General features: G+C 32.2%; 3 protein-coding genes across 11 annotated transcripts in view; 2 read left to right on the top strand and 1 right to left on the bottom strand.

Moving 5' to 3' along the window:
* LOC105198269 overlaps nucleotides 1–16,494 on the top strand; it is a 33,283-nt gene extending 16,789 nt beyond the window's left edge. For 3 of the 9 annotated variants that reach the window (XM_039456289.1, XM_039456280.1, XM_039456278.1), the window contains 4 exons: nucleotides 13,590–14,739; nucleotides 15,178–15,387; nucleotides 15,532–15,916; nucleotides 16,227–16,494. The gene's annotated coding sequence lies outside the window, so the exon portion shown is untranslated. Of the gene's footprint in view, nucleotides 1–7,983; nucleotides 10,723–10,831; nucleotides 11,012–11,091; nucleotides 11,698–13,589; nucleotides 14,740–15,177; nucleotides 15,388–15,531; nucleotides 15,917–16,226 lie in introns of those variants that run through there. The other 6 variants (XM_039456311.1, XM_039456296.1, XM_039456303.1 and 3 more) reach the window with 6 other exon arrangements.
* Nucleotides 536–1,744, top strand: LOC105206577. The gene has a single exon (XM_026130223.1). It carries the CDS (start codon nucleotides 536–538, stop codon nucleotides 1,742–1,744), a length of 1,209 nt encoding a protein of 402 aa, XP_025986008.1.
* On the bottom strand, nucleotides 11,897–12,445 carry LOC105198272 (probable cytochrome P450 4aa1). The gene has a single exon (XM_011164937.2). The coding sequence runs from the start codon at nucleotides 12,413–12,415 to the stop codon at nucleotides 11,969–11,971; it is 447 nt and encodes a 148-aa protein (XP_011163239.2). The 5' UTR covers nucleotides 12,416–12,445; the 3' UTR covers nucleotides 11,897–11,968.
* Nucleotides 16,495–16,814: the final 320 nt, after the last annotated feature.

Genomic DNA, 16,814 nt, shown 5'->3' with positions numbered 1-16,814 from the left:
ACGTCTGAGGTAAAACCGGAAAAGTGTCTAACATGTAAGGAGGGAAAGCATCGGGTATATCATTGTCCGACCTTTCTAAATTTGGCGCCGCAAGATAGAATTAAAGAAATAAAACGCTTAAAAGTGTGTCTGAACTGTTTCAAGGTGGGCCATTCCATCAAAGCGTGTAAATTCGGTACTTGCCGAATTTGTCATAAGAAGCACAATACATTGTTGCACATCCCTAGAAGCGAGGATACAGATTTTGAGAGTAACAATCAAAGAGCGACAACCGTCGAGCAAAAACCACCGACAGAGCAAACGACGAGTGTAGCTCATCCTGCGGTTCCTATCGCCGATAGAGGACTGCTAGCAACAGCAATCATCAAAATTCAAGATAACGACGGAGAATTTCAAGAATGTCGAGCGTTTCTTGATCTCGGATCTCAGTCAAACTTTATGACGAGAGATCTTTGCGAGCAATTAGGTCTTCCTTAGCGGAGGAATTATTTAGCAAAACGCGGCGTCGACAACACGCAAACCGCGGCATTCACAGATGCACACGCAACGATTCAATTTAAATTTAACGCGTTTAAAGTTAAACTCAAGTTTTCAGTATTGCCAAGAATTACCACAAATCTTCCTCTATCTGAAATTGACAAAGGCCATTTACAGATACCAGACAGTATTACATTCGCTGATCCATTATTCTATAAGCCCGGAAGTATCGACGTATTGTTGGGAAGTAGGGGTATTCTGGGACTTGTTGTGCGTTGGACAAATCAAACTCCGAAGAAATCAACCAGTCGCACAAAAAATTAAGCTAGGTTGGATCATCGCGGGACCACTCAGCCTTCAAAATCCGAGGGAACCGTCAACAGCGTCAGTCTGTTTCTTTTCCAACAGCGATAATATCGAAACACAGTTAGAACGATTCTGGCAAGTCGAAGAGGGCAGTCTCCACGCCAACTTATCAGAAACAGAACAAATTTGCGAAGATGAATTCATGAAGGGGCATCGACGCAATGCAGGAGGACGCTTCGAGGTCCGGCTGCCATTACGTGACAAGGTGGAACGTCTCGGACAGTCACGAGAAATCGCCATTAAACGTCTAAAGGAATTAGAGCGGAAATTCGTCTCATCTTCTGAATTGAAAGTGCAATACACTAACTTCATGCAAGAATATCAAGAGTTAGGTCACATGTCCGAAGTCATAAATCAAGGGGCAAACGGAACTGTTAATTATTTACCGCATCACGGAATTTGGAAAGATGACAGCCTGGCCACGAAAATCCGAGTCGTGTTCGACGCCTCGTGTCCTACAACATCAGGGGTGTCTCTTAACAACATACTTCATGTTGGACCAACTATTCAACAGGACTTATTCTCCATTATACTTAGATTTCGCCAACATCAATTCGTGATTACGGCAAATATCAAGCAGATGTACAGACAAATCCTACAGGACGACCAACGAGATTTGCAACAAATTGTATGGCGACCAAACACAAACGAACAAATTCAGGAATATCGCCTTAACATTGTGACTTACGGATTGGCCAGTGCATCATTTCTAGCTATTTGTTGTCTCCACCAACTGGCAAACGAAAATCAAGAAAATTATCCCACTACTAGCGATGTTATTCGCAATGATTTTTACGTCGACGACCTTATATCTGGTGGAAACCATCCGGACTCCTTAATACGGCTGAAAACTGAGTTGACAAAAATTTTTCAATCAGCGGGTTTCGCTCTACACAAATGAAATTCTAACAAACCTACAATACTCAGTGGATCCTCAGAAACTAAAACATTGCCAAGTCATGAAACTAAAACTCTGGGAATTTACTGGAATACGAAAGACGATTGTTTACAATACCGAATGCACATCACTAACAGAAATCAACGTGCAACAAAGCGGTCAGTACTATCAATTATCGCTCAGATGTATGATTCTCTAGGACTGATGAGTCCTAAACTCATTAGCGCAAAAATCAAAATGCAGCAACTTTGGCAGTTAAAGGTAGGATGGGATAAATTTCTTCCCGTTCAGTTGCATACAAAATGGATGCAATACCTAAGTCAACTAAAAGAAATCGAGTCCATATCGATTCCAAGATGCATAATTTGCGACGAACCTCATATCATAGAACTTCATGGGTTCTGTGACGTGTCAGAGACAGCCTACGTCAGAGGCATGCATCTACATACGGAGCTCCAACAAGTCAGGAGAAACAATTACAAGATTGTTGTGTGCAAAATCAAGGGTTGCACCTCTCAAAAGTATCACCCTACCACGACTCGAATTATGCAGGGCGGTATTATTAGTCAACGGAAAAACTGTACAACAAGCCCTTTCTATCAAATTTGATTGCATTCAGTACTGGAGCGACTTCACGATCACGTTATCCTTTATCAAACATTCTCCCGGAAAACTGCAAACTTTCGTCGCTAATCGAGTGGCTACCATACAGCGTACAGCACCTGGAGTTCAGTGGTCGCATGTACGATTCAAAGACAACCCCGCCGATGTTATTTCAAGAGGTTCAACTTTGCGAAATCTCAAAGATATGCCCCTATGGTGGACGGGACCACATTGGGTGGCGAAAGGACGACATGATTGGCCGACCGAATCTATCTCAAACATTAATGAGATAGCAGAACTTAGGAAACAAACAGTGGTATCTCATAGCATACAGCTAGATTTTGAGTTATTTGAAAAATTCTCATCTTTGTCTCGTCTAAAGCGAATCGTTGCGTGGTGTCTGCGATTTAAAACAAATGCCCTAATAAAGTCAACACGAGTAATCGGTCCGTTAACAATCAAAGAAGAAGAACAAGCTATGTTAATTCTAATACGCGTAGTTTAGTCAAATAAATTTACCGTGGAAATGTCAGATCTTCAAGTAAATCGCAGAATATCAAACAAAAGCAAACTCGTTGCATTAAATCCGTTTCTAGACGAATCAGGAATTATACGCGTGGGAGGCAGACTGCGTCATGCAAACATCGACCGTTCCAAGCAACACCCAATAATACTACCTTCTAAACATATACTCACCAATCTAATTATCCGAGATGCTCACCTTAAAGAAATGCATGTCGAGGCCCAAGAGTTCCTTGCTCACTTGCGTTGTAAATATTGGCCGGACGCCAAGCGATTCGGCGAGTACTACAAAACTGTATCGCGTGTTTTCGGATTCATCCGCGCTGTTAAACACAGATCATGGGAGATTTACCAAAATCTCGAGTCACCGTAAGCAGAGCGTTCATAAATTCAAGAGTAGATTACGCCGGTCCATTTCCCATAAAACTGTCGCGAAGCAAAACCGGCAAGGTATATTTGTGCATTTTTATATGCTTCGCAATTAAGGCTACCCATCTGGAGATAGTCAGCGATTTAACCACTACAGCATTTCTCAATGCGCTCAAACGGTTCATCGCGCGACGTGGTCGTTGCATGCAACTATTCTCGGATAACGGCACTAACTTTATAGGCGCGAACAAGAGCTCAGGGCGCTTGCGAATATGATAGATCAGGAACGCGAGACTATTGAGCGATTTTTAGCAGATCAAGCGATTCAGTGGCGTTTCATACCTGCGCATTCACCTCATGTGGGCGGGCTTCGGGAAACCACCGTAAAATCCGCAAAAACACATTTAAAACGAGTTATTGGTAACAATCTTTTAACATTTGAAGAACTCACCACGATATTCAGTCAGATTAAGGCGGTGCTAAATTCCCGCCCGTTATGTCCAATATCAAGCAATCCTCAGGATTTTGAGGTATTCACTTCAGGGCATTTCATTATCGGTGAGCCGTTAAATTCGTTCCCAGAGACATACCTACAAATCGGGTGACCCGCTTCCAATTGTTGTCACAAATGAGATACAACTTTTGGAAACGATGGTCAAGAGAATATCTCACGCAACTCCAAAATAGATATAAGTGGCAAAAACTCAATTACAATGATATTAAGGATGAAGCGTTAGTTTTATTAAGAGATAAAGATCTTCCACCGTTGAAATGGCGGATGGCTCGTATTACAGAAACCTATATCGGAGGCGATGGTTATGTCCGCGTTGTCAGCGTAAAAACATCCAGCTGGATAACTAAGCGCGCGATCCACCAGATTTGCGTACACCCTATTGAAACAGAATTGAAAGGACAAGCCTTCCAAGGCCGGCGGGATGATCGCGCCATGCGTATCGATACGGTGGATGGCACTGCTGTATAGTATGATGGCACGCTCGCGTCGAAGGCGGTACTACTATAGTTATAGTTACAGTCTTTTGTAAGATGGATGACGGATGCTATCCGTAGAGAACAAACAAGAAAATAAAGGTGTAGAAAGAGGGACATCTTACACGTAGACAAAAATTCTTTTCTGCACCACCACCGCCTCTGTCTCGTTAATTTGATTTAAATGCTCGCGACTAAATGCACTGATTGCACTGATAGATGCTGACGCGTGCACTATTCCTCTCAATACTTTCGAAATCTTCGCTCGACGAAGTTTAGTCTTATAAAATATAATTCACTCGCGTCGCTCACTGAGGCTGCAATTCTCTCGTCGAGAGCGCGAACCCCAGAGCAATTGTTTAGCAAAGGAAATTCGGAGAAAGCAAATTTTCGCAGGAGATAGCCACATTGGCCCGTGTTTGCTTATTGTATTTCGGTAACGTCGATTTGAACGAACAATGGATAGTACCGGTTAAATCACTGTTTAGAAAATCCCGACTTTTCTTTACTTATACATACTAAGAGCACGAAAAAACTTATTTGCTTCGAATACAATGATGTTATGATGGATCGTTACAGTCGAAGCTTCTCGACTTATTATTCTCATGCAAATTAACAAGACAGAATACTCAAGAAGATATACAATAATTAGAACAGATATAATTAGTTGAAGAAATATATAATAGTTGTAAAAGGTATGTTAATTTAAAAATAAATAATAATTCAAGTAAAAATACAGTAAAAACCTATAACTATTACAGTCTCAAACAATGATGTATATGTCAATTTAGGAAACATCGTCATATAAGCATAAATATGTATGTATTCAATTATTTAAATAATAATGATTCACAATTAGATCTATTATACTGTTTATTGATTTAAAAAATATCTTAGAAATGACTTACTTCAATTTTATTATTACTAATTTTAATGTTATTTATTCTCACTAAAACTCAATTATTTGTTGTTTTAAAAAAAGAGCTGCAATTATTCAACAAATACATTAACCCATTAAATAACCTCATAGCCAGACCAGCAAAGTTAGACAAAAAATGACAATTGTAAATAGGACAGGATCATGAGGAAACATTGCATAAGAAACACTATTTAAAAATCAATTTTTTGGCTAATTGTTATAAACAAATTATTAAAAAGTGACTATATTATTTTTTTGCATATTTTCAAAATATGAATGATTTAAGAAAGAGTCATATATGTTTTATTAGTAATTTCTTCGATAAATTCGATTGGCGCAATCAATTTTTCTCTATAATTAATTTTAAATAATATGTTTATAAAAATTAGTTGCAAATTTACTTTTGAACACGCTTTTTATGTCAATGTTTTTTTACGGTTCTATTTCTAATTATTATTTTTTGGCTGTTTTTGATAATCTGGTTATAGACTGGAACAAGTTTTAATTATTTATATAGTTTATTATTTTTGTGTGTGTGTATAAAACAGAAATGATTTAAAAAAGAATTATATTAATCTCCGGACAGCCTAAAATGTCTCCAAATCCCAATATCAGGACACAACTTGTCCCAATGTCCGAACACAATGTAACAATCACTTTGATGATATTAAAAATATATGTATATAAAAAAATGAAAACAATAATAAATCTAATAAATTAATCTTTATTTAAGTGTAAATACAATATATTGTTAGTAAAATTATATAATACTGCATAATTTTTTAAATTTCATTTCTTTGTATTAAGAAAGTTTATTTTTGCTAAGTACTTTTTGAGCTTTGAGGCTTGAAAACTACAGTCTACTGTAACTTTTAAATGTCACATAACTCGGAAAGTACTTAATAAAAAATAATTTATTTATAGTGTTTTAAAAAGTTCTCAAAATCGACTACAAAAAATGTAATAAAAGATATAGAATATTAAAGTATTGGTAGTTCTCTAATTAATGCATCCCAATCTTCAACAATTTGCAATTACTTTATTTATTAATGCAACATTAAATGATACCATTTTTATACATTTCAACTAAAAATTTTAATAAATAATATCACATTTCAAGCAATAACTGAAAATATTACTTTTAGAAAACACGTTTTTCAGTTTTTCGCAATTTCTGGCAATTTTGTGCAAAGTGAGATCTAATTTTTTTTAACCATCTGAAAATAGACATTTCAACGAATAAAATCCCTCCCTGAAAAAATCTAAAATTTTAACACGAGATTTTTTAATTGAAATTAGGAGTAATTTTTCGGTTTTACGTCAGCAAAACTTTGAAAAATAAATATTTTTATTCCAACAAATTACAGCTTATTTGGGACATAAAAAGGTAAGTTTCCACCAAATTTGGTGAAAGAAAATTTTTTTTTCCGAGAAAAAAAATAAATACGAAAAACACAGTTTTTTAAATTTTTCTCGAAAATTTTGAGGTTATGTAAAAAATGATTTATACTAAAATTTTCGATCGTTTTAATATCTACAACTTTTTCTTAGAACATTTTTTGATCCGAGGTCAACTTTTGGCGGAAATCACAAAAAACCGCTTGCCATCCCTAAAAGTCACCCCAGAACACCATAAAATACATCTGATCAAATTGCATTTTTTTTCCCGTAATCAGTGCAAAATTATTTATCAATTCCACCAAGAGCCGTCCTGTTATTAATTTTTTCCGTTTTTGGTCTCTTTTACACCTAATTGCACTGGTCTATTATTTGCAGTGTTTTGGAAAACTTTTGACACCAGCTATTAGATTTTGGAATCAAAAATAGAATGTTCCATTTAAAAAAATTAATATGATTTTGATATGACCTTGGCGAGGCTATCCAAGGTCAAACTGATAAGATTAGTAAATAGATTTTTTGAAACTTACAATTTTTATCTGAAACACTCTTTCTAAAATCCTTAGTTTTAATGCTTAGTTATAATTTATAACATAATTTATAAATTTTATAACATACCTTTTTTATTACGTAAATTAAAGTGTGCATTAATTCCTGATAAGCTGATTACATATTACCCGTGATACTAAACTGTATTTTGTACATTTGGAAACCAGAATTCACAAATATAACGAGAATGTGAACATTTGAACAGTGCTTTAATCTGATACGTGAGTAACACAAATATTGTGTTTAAAAATACAACCACACACATCGTTAACGCAGAATTAATTAATTTCATCGACATAACGACAAATGTGGGGTCCAATTTCTTCTATGTAATGACAGAAATCAGAACCGGACCCAATAGATGCCGTTAGGTCAATAAAAATTCCGAAATTAATTAATTCTGCGTTAATGATACATGTGGATATATGTATATGTATTATGTATAAACAATTCTATGTATAAATGATTATCTCATAAACACTTCAATAAATATTTAATAAATATACTATTTTTGCCATGAGTATGACAATTAATTAACAATATTTATAACAATTGCAATTATTTTATAACTTACGATTTCCTTCAATAAAGAGGTTTGCATTGCCAAGAATGGGCACCATTTTTGGCCCATTAAGAGTGAAAATAAACCTGATGATTCTGAAGTAATTCTTTTGATGTAATGCGTGAAATATAGCCAAAATGATGGCTAAAAGGATAAGGTAGACCCACATTTCAGCTGATGTGTGTGATGCAATTCAACTAATAAGAAATAAATAAGAAATATAATTTCTATATCGGTCAGTTTCATAAATGAGATAATCATTTAAACATAGAATTGTTTCAAATATGAAACTGACTGATATAGGAATTATATTTCTTATTTATTTCTTATCAGTTGAATTGCATCACAGACATCAGCAGAAATGTGGGTCTACCTTATCCTTTTAGCCATCATTTTGACTATATTTCACGCATTATATCAAAAGAATTACTTCAGAATCGTCAGGTTTATTTTCAGTCTTAATGGGCCAAAAATGGTGCCCATTCTTGGCAATGCAAATCTCTTTATTGAAGGAAATCGTAAGTTATATAATAATTGCAATTGTTATAAATATTGTTAATTAATTATCATATTCATGGCAAAAATAGTATATTTATTAAATTTTTATTGAAGTGTTTATGAGATAATCATTTAAACATAGAATTGTTTCAAATATGAAACTGACTGATATAGGAATTATATTTCTTATTTATTTCTTATTAGTTGAATTGCATCACACACATCAGCAGAAATGTGGGTCTACCTTATCCTTTTAGCCATCATTTTAACTATATTTCACGCATTATATCAAAAGAATTACTTCAGAATCATCAGGTTTATTTTCAGTCTTAATGGGCCAAAAATGGTGCCCATTCTTGGCAATGCAAACCTCTTTATTGAAGGAAATCGTAAGTTATATAATAATTGCAATTTTTATAAATATTGTTAATTAATTCTCATATTCATGGCAAAAATAGTATATTTATTAAATATTTATTGAAGTGTTTATGAGATTATCATTTAAACATACAATTGTTTCATATATGAAACTGACTGATGTAGAAATTATATTTCTTATTTATTTCTTATTAGTTGAATTGCATCACACACATCAGCAGAAATGTGGGTCTACCTTATCCTTTTAGCCATCATTTTGGCTATATTTCACGCATTACATCAAAAGAATTACTTCCGAATCATCAGGTTTATTTTCACTCTTCATGGGCCAAAAATGGTGCCCATTCTTGGCAATGCAAACCTCTTTATTGAAGGATATCGTAAGTTATATAATAATTGCCATTGTTATAAATATTGTTAATTAATTGTCATACTCATGGCAAAAATAGTATATTTATTAAATATTTATTGAAGTGTTTATGAGTTAATCATTTAAACATAGAATTGTTTATTCAATGTTCGATAGACAACTATTTAATAAACATTCAAAAAGTAGAGTCTCTAAACCGTAACAATATATTATATTGTATATAAATATCCACCAGTACATCTTGTTCGGCAGATATATCTATTTCTTCTGTTAACTAATAACATTACTCAATAATTTACTCCACTGCCTTCCACAATCTTAATTAATTTCCCCATTTCCCTCTCAACAAATCCAATAATGATAAGTCGATAAATCCAACGCGTAAAATCGTATTGAATGTTTCTTACGATTTTATAATTGTTGTCTGAGGATTCTTTTTTCCCCTCACTTTTTCCTCCTTTAAACCCGTCACAGTGGGCTCCAACGTATGTAGCAATAAAAGGAAAAAAAATGAGAAAAAATATATATTCATAAACGTACTGGTGGAGTATGTACAAGAAAGAGAGGGAGAGATAGAAGTATTAAAAAAAGAACGGAGATATTTGTCTGCAAACTGCCACGTTAGTTGGCAGTTTGATATTAGCAATTGGAAATTTTTGAATTGGGCTGCAGTAATTGCGCCCACCCTTTTCGCTATCAAACTCTCGCGTCAGGAAACTCAACAAGGAGACATCCGCTCGGCCTCCTGTTGAATTTCGTTAAACAAAATTTTATCGAAACGTTTGGTGAGTACGCCAATCGCCTAGTCGACAAATTGCTCGAAAAGGATGGGGAAGACATAAACATCACTACATTTGTTAACAACTCAATATAGTGAGAGGTACGTGATGAACGCAAAAATGAAGATAATTATGTCACGTAATAAAAGTGTGAAACGTACTATATTAATAGTACGTCGCGCCATAGCGTTTGCTCGTAGAATCATCTAACACAATAATATTTCAGAAACGATTTTGGGCATCCCGGCAAGCCAAACGTACGGAGAGGATAAATTTAGAAAGTGAATTTTCTGTGATAATGTGTTTTTCTTTTAGAAAACTGCTCAGCAAATACAAAGTTACATGTAATACAAATGTTAGTTGTAATTTTCTACTCAACAATGTAATTATTATATAACGAGTTATATAACAGTACATTGTTGAGTGGAAAATTACAACCAACATTTATATTACATGTAACTTGGTGTTTACTGGGTATTACTACAGTAAACACTTACTAACAAGTGTCTTAGAAACAGGAACCAGTTTATGATGATGTATAGATTTGCGCGACCATGGTTGTTAATCAATTAGATTTACCGATTGACAGCAGCTAACAAATCAGAGAAACAACATCAAAATGAATTAATGGACTTTTGTTCTAAAAAAAATGGAGGAAATGCACGAATCTTTACAAAAGAACGATTTCTTCAATGACTCAAGAAAAACATCTTTACTTGAGTTCATGATCGAGTACATGATCAACGAGAACAATCCGCAAATAACTAAAAAACAAATTATTGAAGAATGCCGTACTTTTATGTTGGCCGGCCAGGAATCAGTCGCCACGTCCACTGCAATTACACTTTTTTATTTGGCAAAGAATCTAAAATGGCAAAAAAAAATGTATTGAAGAAATAAATGACATTTTTGGTGAGGATAGAAGATCACCACTTAAGGAAGATCTCACCAAGATGAAAATCTTGGAAATGTGCATTAAAGAATCTTTAAGATTATATTCTACAGTACCTTTATTTGCGAAGACACTCGGGAAGGATATAACAGTAGGTAAGATTTAAAGGAGAAAATTTTGCACAATAATTACTTTATTTTATTTGCATTTTTTAAAATTTCTAATTATTATCATTTTATTATTTAATATCTTTATATTATACAGAAGAACGTGTAATACCGGCCGAGTGCAATGTAATTATAATGCCACATTGTACGCATCGATTACCTCATCATTTTTCTGATCCTCACGATATCAAACCAGAGCGGTTTAGCCCTGAAAACTCCGAAACAAGGCATCCATTTGCCTACATACCATTCAGCGGTGGGCGTCGCAACTGTATTGGTAAGAAAAACAAATTCATATTCAATAGAATATAAAATACATGTGAAAAATGTATTGTTCCTTTTTTGTATCTTTTTTAGGGTCCAATTTTGCCACACTCTAAATGAAATTGATCATCAGCGCTATTCTAAGGAAGAATCAATTAGAACCGGTCCTCGGCGAGGAAAACTTTTTAGCTAAATATCGCATAACGATTAGAGCACATGGCGGACTTTGGTTCAAAATAAAAGCAAATAATATATACAAACCAAAGCAATCCTACACATCAGAGAGGGAGACTTTTGATTTTTTTGGGTATGGAGTATCTCATCAAAGCGTGGGGGGGGGGAGGAAGTGTAATTAGTTTTAAACACATCTTTGTGTTACACTGGGTGTCAGATGAAGTTTTCCCATGGTCTCGTGGATTGATAGAGCAAGTCAACTGAGCAAAAAAGTTCTTACTATTTTTCAATTCGCAATAATTACCGAGATAAAAATTACTGAAGTCTACAGGCGAACTTCATCTGACACCTTGTATATACAAAATATCTTTGTTGTATATATTCTTTTCTACATTTAATTTTTTTCATATATTTTTTCTTTACAAATATAAATCTTCTTTTTTTATTTTTTTATCTTAATATCACGCAAAAGCTAGCTCTTATACTATCTAATCTTGTATTATAATTTTGGATAAGCAAAGCGGTAGCATGCAGCGTGGGTACCATAGTCAAATATTGTTTTTTGTCGAACCAAAAATTCTTAAAATTTATCAAAAATTAAAATATTTTTTTTAAATACCACGAATTCTGAGTGTGAAATTCTACATCCACAGGAGCTTTGAGCATGAAAAACTCCATATCCTCCATAAGAAAATCTCCGTCCCTCCTACACATAGTTATAAGAATTGTTAAAATTAATTTTAAAAACCTGACACACTTTGAAAAATACTAAATTTTATTTTGATTTATAAATTTCTTAGCAATAGCATTTAAACCTAATTTCATTGTTTCTTTTATATGTATATGTAATGGTCACATCCTTCCCGAATGTCCTCGTAAACAAAGGTACTGTAGGATATAATCTTAAAGATTCTTTAATGCACATTTCCAAGTTTTTCATCTTGGTGAGATCTTCCTTAAGTGGTGATCTTCTATCCTCACCAAAAATCTCATTTATTTCCTCAATACATTTTTTTTGCCATTTTAGATTCCTTACCAAATAAAAGAGAGTAATTGCAGTGGACGTGGCGACTGATGCCTGGCCGGCCAACATAAAAGTACGGCATTCTTCAATAATTTCTTTTTTAGTTATTTGCGGATCGTTCTTGTTGATCATGTACTCGATCATGAACTCAAGTAAAGATGTTTTTCTTAAATCATTGAAGAAATCGTTTTTTTGTAATGATTCGTGCATTTCCTCCATTTTTTTGAGACAAAAGTCAATTAATTTATTTTGGTGGTGTTTCTGGAGAAACACCACTAAAATAAATTAATTGACTTTTATCTTAAAATAAGATTCTACAAGAAAAATGTCAAGTTTAATTTTTAAACTGCTAAATGCTATTGCTAACAAATTTATAAATCAAAATAAAATTTAGAGTTTATACTTTTGTAAAGAAAAAAATTATTAAACTTCCTTTTTCAATTTTATTAATTTTAACTAAATATTTTGTACATGTTATTTTATATGTAAAAGTACATAATCTACATATTTCTGTACACTTCAATATCTCTGATAATACAAAGACATTAAAAAAGGTCATTTAAAATTAAAAAAATTAATTCTATTCAATACTTTTTATGTATAAATATTACTTTAAATAATAAATAAATTTTTAAAATTAATAATAAATTTAATTTGATTACATTAAGTTTATATGTAAGTATTATTTTTACTATAATAAATAATTTTTAAATAAAATATAAATTCTTGATTGTTAGCTTGAAACATATGACGGACTAATAATAAATTATTTATTGCCGTTTTGTTATTTTTAAAATTTTGTAAAATATTCATGATTATCTTTCTCAAGCGAGATTTATTTCTGACAGAGATCTTGCAACTAAATTCTGGCCATAAGATCATTTTTATTAATTTCCCCACCTCCAAGAGAGATAGAGAGAGAGAGAGAGAGAAAGAAAGAAGAGATAAGAAAAAGAATAAAATCAGAATGAGAAAGAGTGGCGGTACATTATTCTTTCTTTTTGGATTTTTCATATTCGCTTTATAACCAGATTGTGATTATTATAGGATCCCTATCCAGACAGCACACAATATTTATGATAAATATTTATAAATATTTACTACTATTTACTTTCAATATATTATATAAATATTTTATAGATATTTTATACATTTACACAAAAGAAAAAAGATCACAAAATTTTTATTCAAAATGTTATTAAAATATTTTATACAATATAGAGGAGAGGGGAGTAAGATGACGACATTAAGATTTGTCGATTTTTGCTAATTTCTGTGGTAATGTAAAAATAACAATCTATTTTTTTTAAATTCACTAAAACCTTGTTTATCATCAGTAAAAATTAGAAATTGTTAAATAAACTAAAATTCTTTTTAATTTAATTTATTTTAGAACAGATGTCAATTTTGTCATCATGCTTCCATATGCGGGTAAGATGACTTTTAGTACGGAATAAGATGAAAAACAGTCAAATAAAGTTAAAATGTACTTTGGTGAGTAACAAAGATTTATTACAACATAATAATTTTACACTATTTTGATTACAACATAGTTAAAGAAAAACGTAAATGAAACAAAAACTATTTATATAATCTGCAAAAATAAAATTATTAAAAAGCAGATATACATTACAATACATATTGCGATTAAAAGTACGTTATATATCGTCAGAATGCTATTGAGATCAGAAGAAACCAATGCATAAATGCATTATCTTGCCTATGCACAACTTTTGTTATTTTATCCTCAGTTGCCGTGTTTATTTGTTTATAAAGTATAAAATATTGTAATATAAAAATTGAAAAATATAAATATTTTATTGTATACGTTTTTAGCTATACAATATTGTGATTTTATAGAGAGAATAAAAATATTTATTATAATTACGTTATTCCTTATGAATAAACACTAAAAAGTTACGAATAGGTGTTTCCAAAACACATTTCTTATTATATTATCTCATGGACAGATTGAAATCAAACTATCACAGATTATTTATTACCATTTAAAGTCTCTAATAAATTAAGCATCGGAATATTTCTGAAAAATATTCCAATTTGCATAAAATTGGTGAGAAAAACTTTTTAGATTTTTGTAGGAGCGAACGTCACAGATCCATCACGGTGGACGCACATCACAGCTGCATCTTGTCTTCCTGAGAGAAGCCTGAAAGAGCGACCATCCACGCCTTTTTTGTGTGATCTTTTTTTATATTTTTTGTTATTAAATAATGCATTTTTATAAATACATATACATATACTATACATTCTTACAAATACATACACAATGGACGATTAACTTTGCATTAAAGTAATTGCAAATTTTTGCTTCTTTTTCTTTATAGGTGAATGTCGATTTAAAAGCAGACAGGATGCAAACTTGACAAAGCGTGTATAAGCATATGTCATCGCCTATTGGAATTAATTGTGAGAGTAACATCACTAGTTGCCTTTGTCAGATGACCAGCAGAATCTCAACCAACCACCAAAGATTTAACTCTCCCAGCGCGACCACCTTAACGTTAAAAATTTGAAATAAACAAGTAAGTCTTTATACACTAAAATTTTCTATTCAATTCCTCCTTTGATAAATTTTAACAGCTTGCTTTTGATAAGTTTCTACTAGTTAACTACCCTATCTTCTTGTATTTAGTTGTATTGAATTTTCTAAATTAACAAAATAAAATGTTACTTATCAATTAATCACGTGATTAATGATCTTAATGCTTATTTTGAAATAACATAATAAATATCCTCATTTTAAATAGAAAAAAAATTATGACAAAGATGTACTATTTGCATAAAAGATATATTTTTTTCTTTTTTTTATCCTTTTTATTTTTATGAAGTATAAAAGAATTGGATCTGCGTCGTTATAAATACATTAATAAAATAAACAAAAGAAGCATTATTAACTATCTAAACGACATACTTCTGTCTATGTTGGCTGAATTAATCACGTAACTGCTTATTATTTACAGTTCACAGTTAAATTCGGAAGACGTGGTATCTTCGTATATAGAAAGAATAAGAGAGATCCAGTCAATATTTAACTATGTAGTTGCGGAACGTTTTGATGAAACTTTCAAAAAAGCGAGAAAATGCGACGAACTATTAAAATTTCAAAACGTTTCGTCCGTGGAGTTTTTAGCCAAGAAGAAACCATTGTTTTGCAACCTTTTACTACTAAGGTAACAATTGATTCTTATTTTATTTATATCTTAATTTCATTAGAGGTGATAGCTCAAACGATTAAGTTTTCACATTTTTTGTTATCTATTAACATAATTATGTGATTGTAATTCAAAGATACTATTTGTATTATTAATTTGCAGGACTGTGACGTAGTCAAAAACGTTTAGCTGACGGCTGGTCTAGTTGTGCGTAAGAACACTGTCATTGACCCTTGTTACACGGAACTATTAATCGGCTTTAGTAACATACGTAGTTATGAAATTGGTTAATCATTAGTATTCTTCTGAAGAATGGAATAACTGTAATTGGTCAGTTTCCTAACTACGGATGTTATTAAACCCGATTAAAAGTGCTGTGCATCAGGGGTTGATTGACTAAAGGAATTAAATTGATAAAGATACAAAAGTTATAAAATTAATATGGTCAGCTGGAACCATACCTCTGGCATTCAAAAATGTTTCTGAACTGACAATGTGGTGGGAAAGCAGTAATTGTTTATTCAGTATCACCAAAAATCCTTATAAGGTACGTCATCATCAGCATCACAATATTCATTGGAAACGGTATTATCCCAACAGATATCTTTAAGAGAATTATCAATTTTTTTTATAGTGAGCAGTTAAGTTATAAAAATGATATTTATGATAATGATAGATATAATTATTGAATTTAATTTAATATATATTAACATATATTATAAATTGTACATATGTATATACATAAAATCGGATATCTGTAATATCATAATTTAATTTGAAACGTATGACAGAAATCATTACAATTATGATTGAATCCTACAGAAACTTCTTATTTCATCATTATTATTTACTTTTAGACATATAGTAGGCAGTTCTCCTCATGGTGAAGGTTGTATACAAGCAGCAGCTGGAGCACCATTTGGAATTGGCTGAGATATTGGTGGCTCTATTCGTACGCTTCTTCAATGGGATTTTTAACCATAAGCCAACTAAAAATGAGGAAGATTAAAGATTTAGATAACGCATTATTAATATGTTGTAAAACACTTATTATCACATTTTTATAACGGTTTTAACGTAATCTAATTTTTTAAGAAAGCTTATAAAAACATACCCAAAAATTTAGAAGACTGTTTTTCAAAACCCTATTGTTTTAAAGTCCTGATAACAAAGTCGTCGTCGCTCATTTTAGATTGTTCCTTTCTTTAAAAAAATAAACTGAAAGCTGCATTCGCTTTGGATGTACTGGAAAATATTCTATCTTCTTTTAATTTGTAATAAATGAAAAGAGAATAACGTCAGTATAAAAGGATCCAAAACAAACGTAACAGAAATGTTCACGAAACACCATCGAAAACAATGAATATTATACGACATGCCATTGTCCATGTGAAAGTTCTCGAACAAGGTATGTTGTGTGAAAAATCCGTGAAAGTTGCGATATA

Source organism: Solenopsis invicta, chromosome 1 (assembly GCF_016802725.1).
Source record: "Solenopsis invicta isolate M01_SB chromosome 1, UNIL_Sinv_3.0, whole genome shotgun sequence".
Lineage (NCBI taxonomy): Eukaryota > Metazoa > Arthropoda > Insecta > Hymenoptera > Formicidae > Solenopsis > Solenopsis invicta.
Note: the sequence above shows the minus strand (reverse complement) of the source record. Positions and strands in the feature narration are given on the sequence as shown.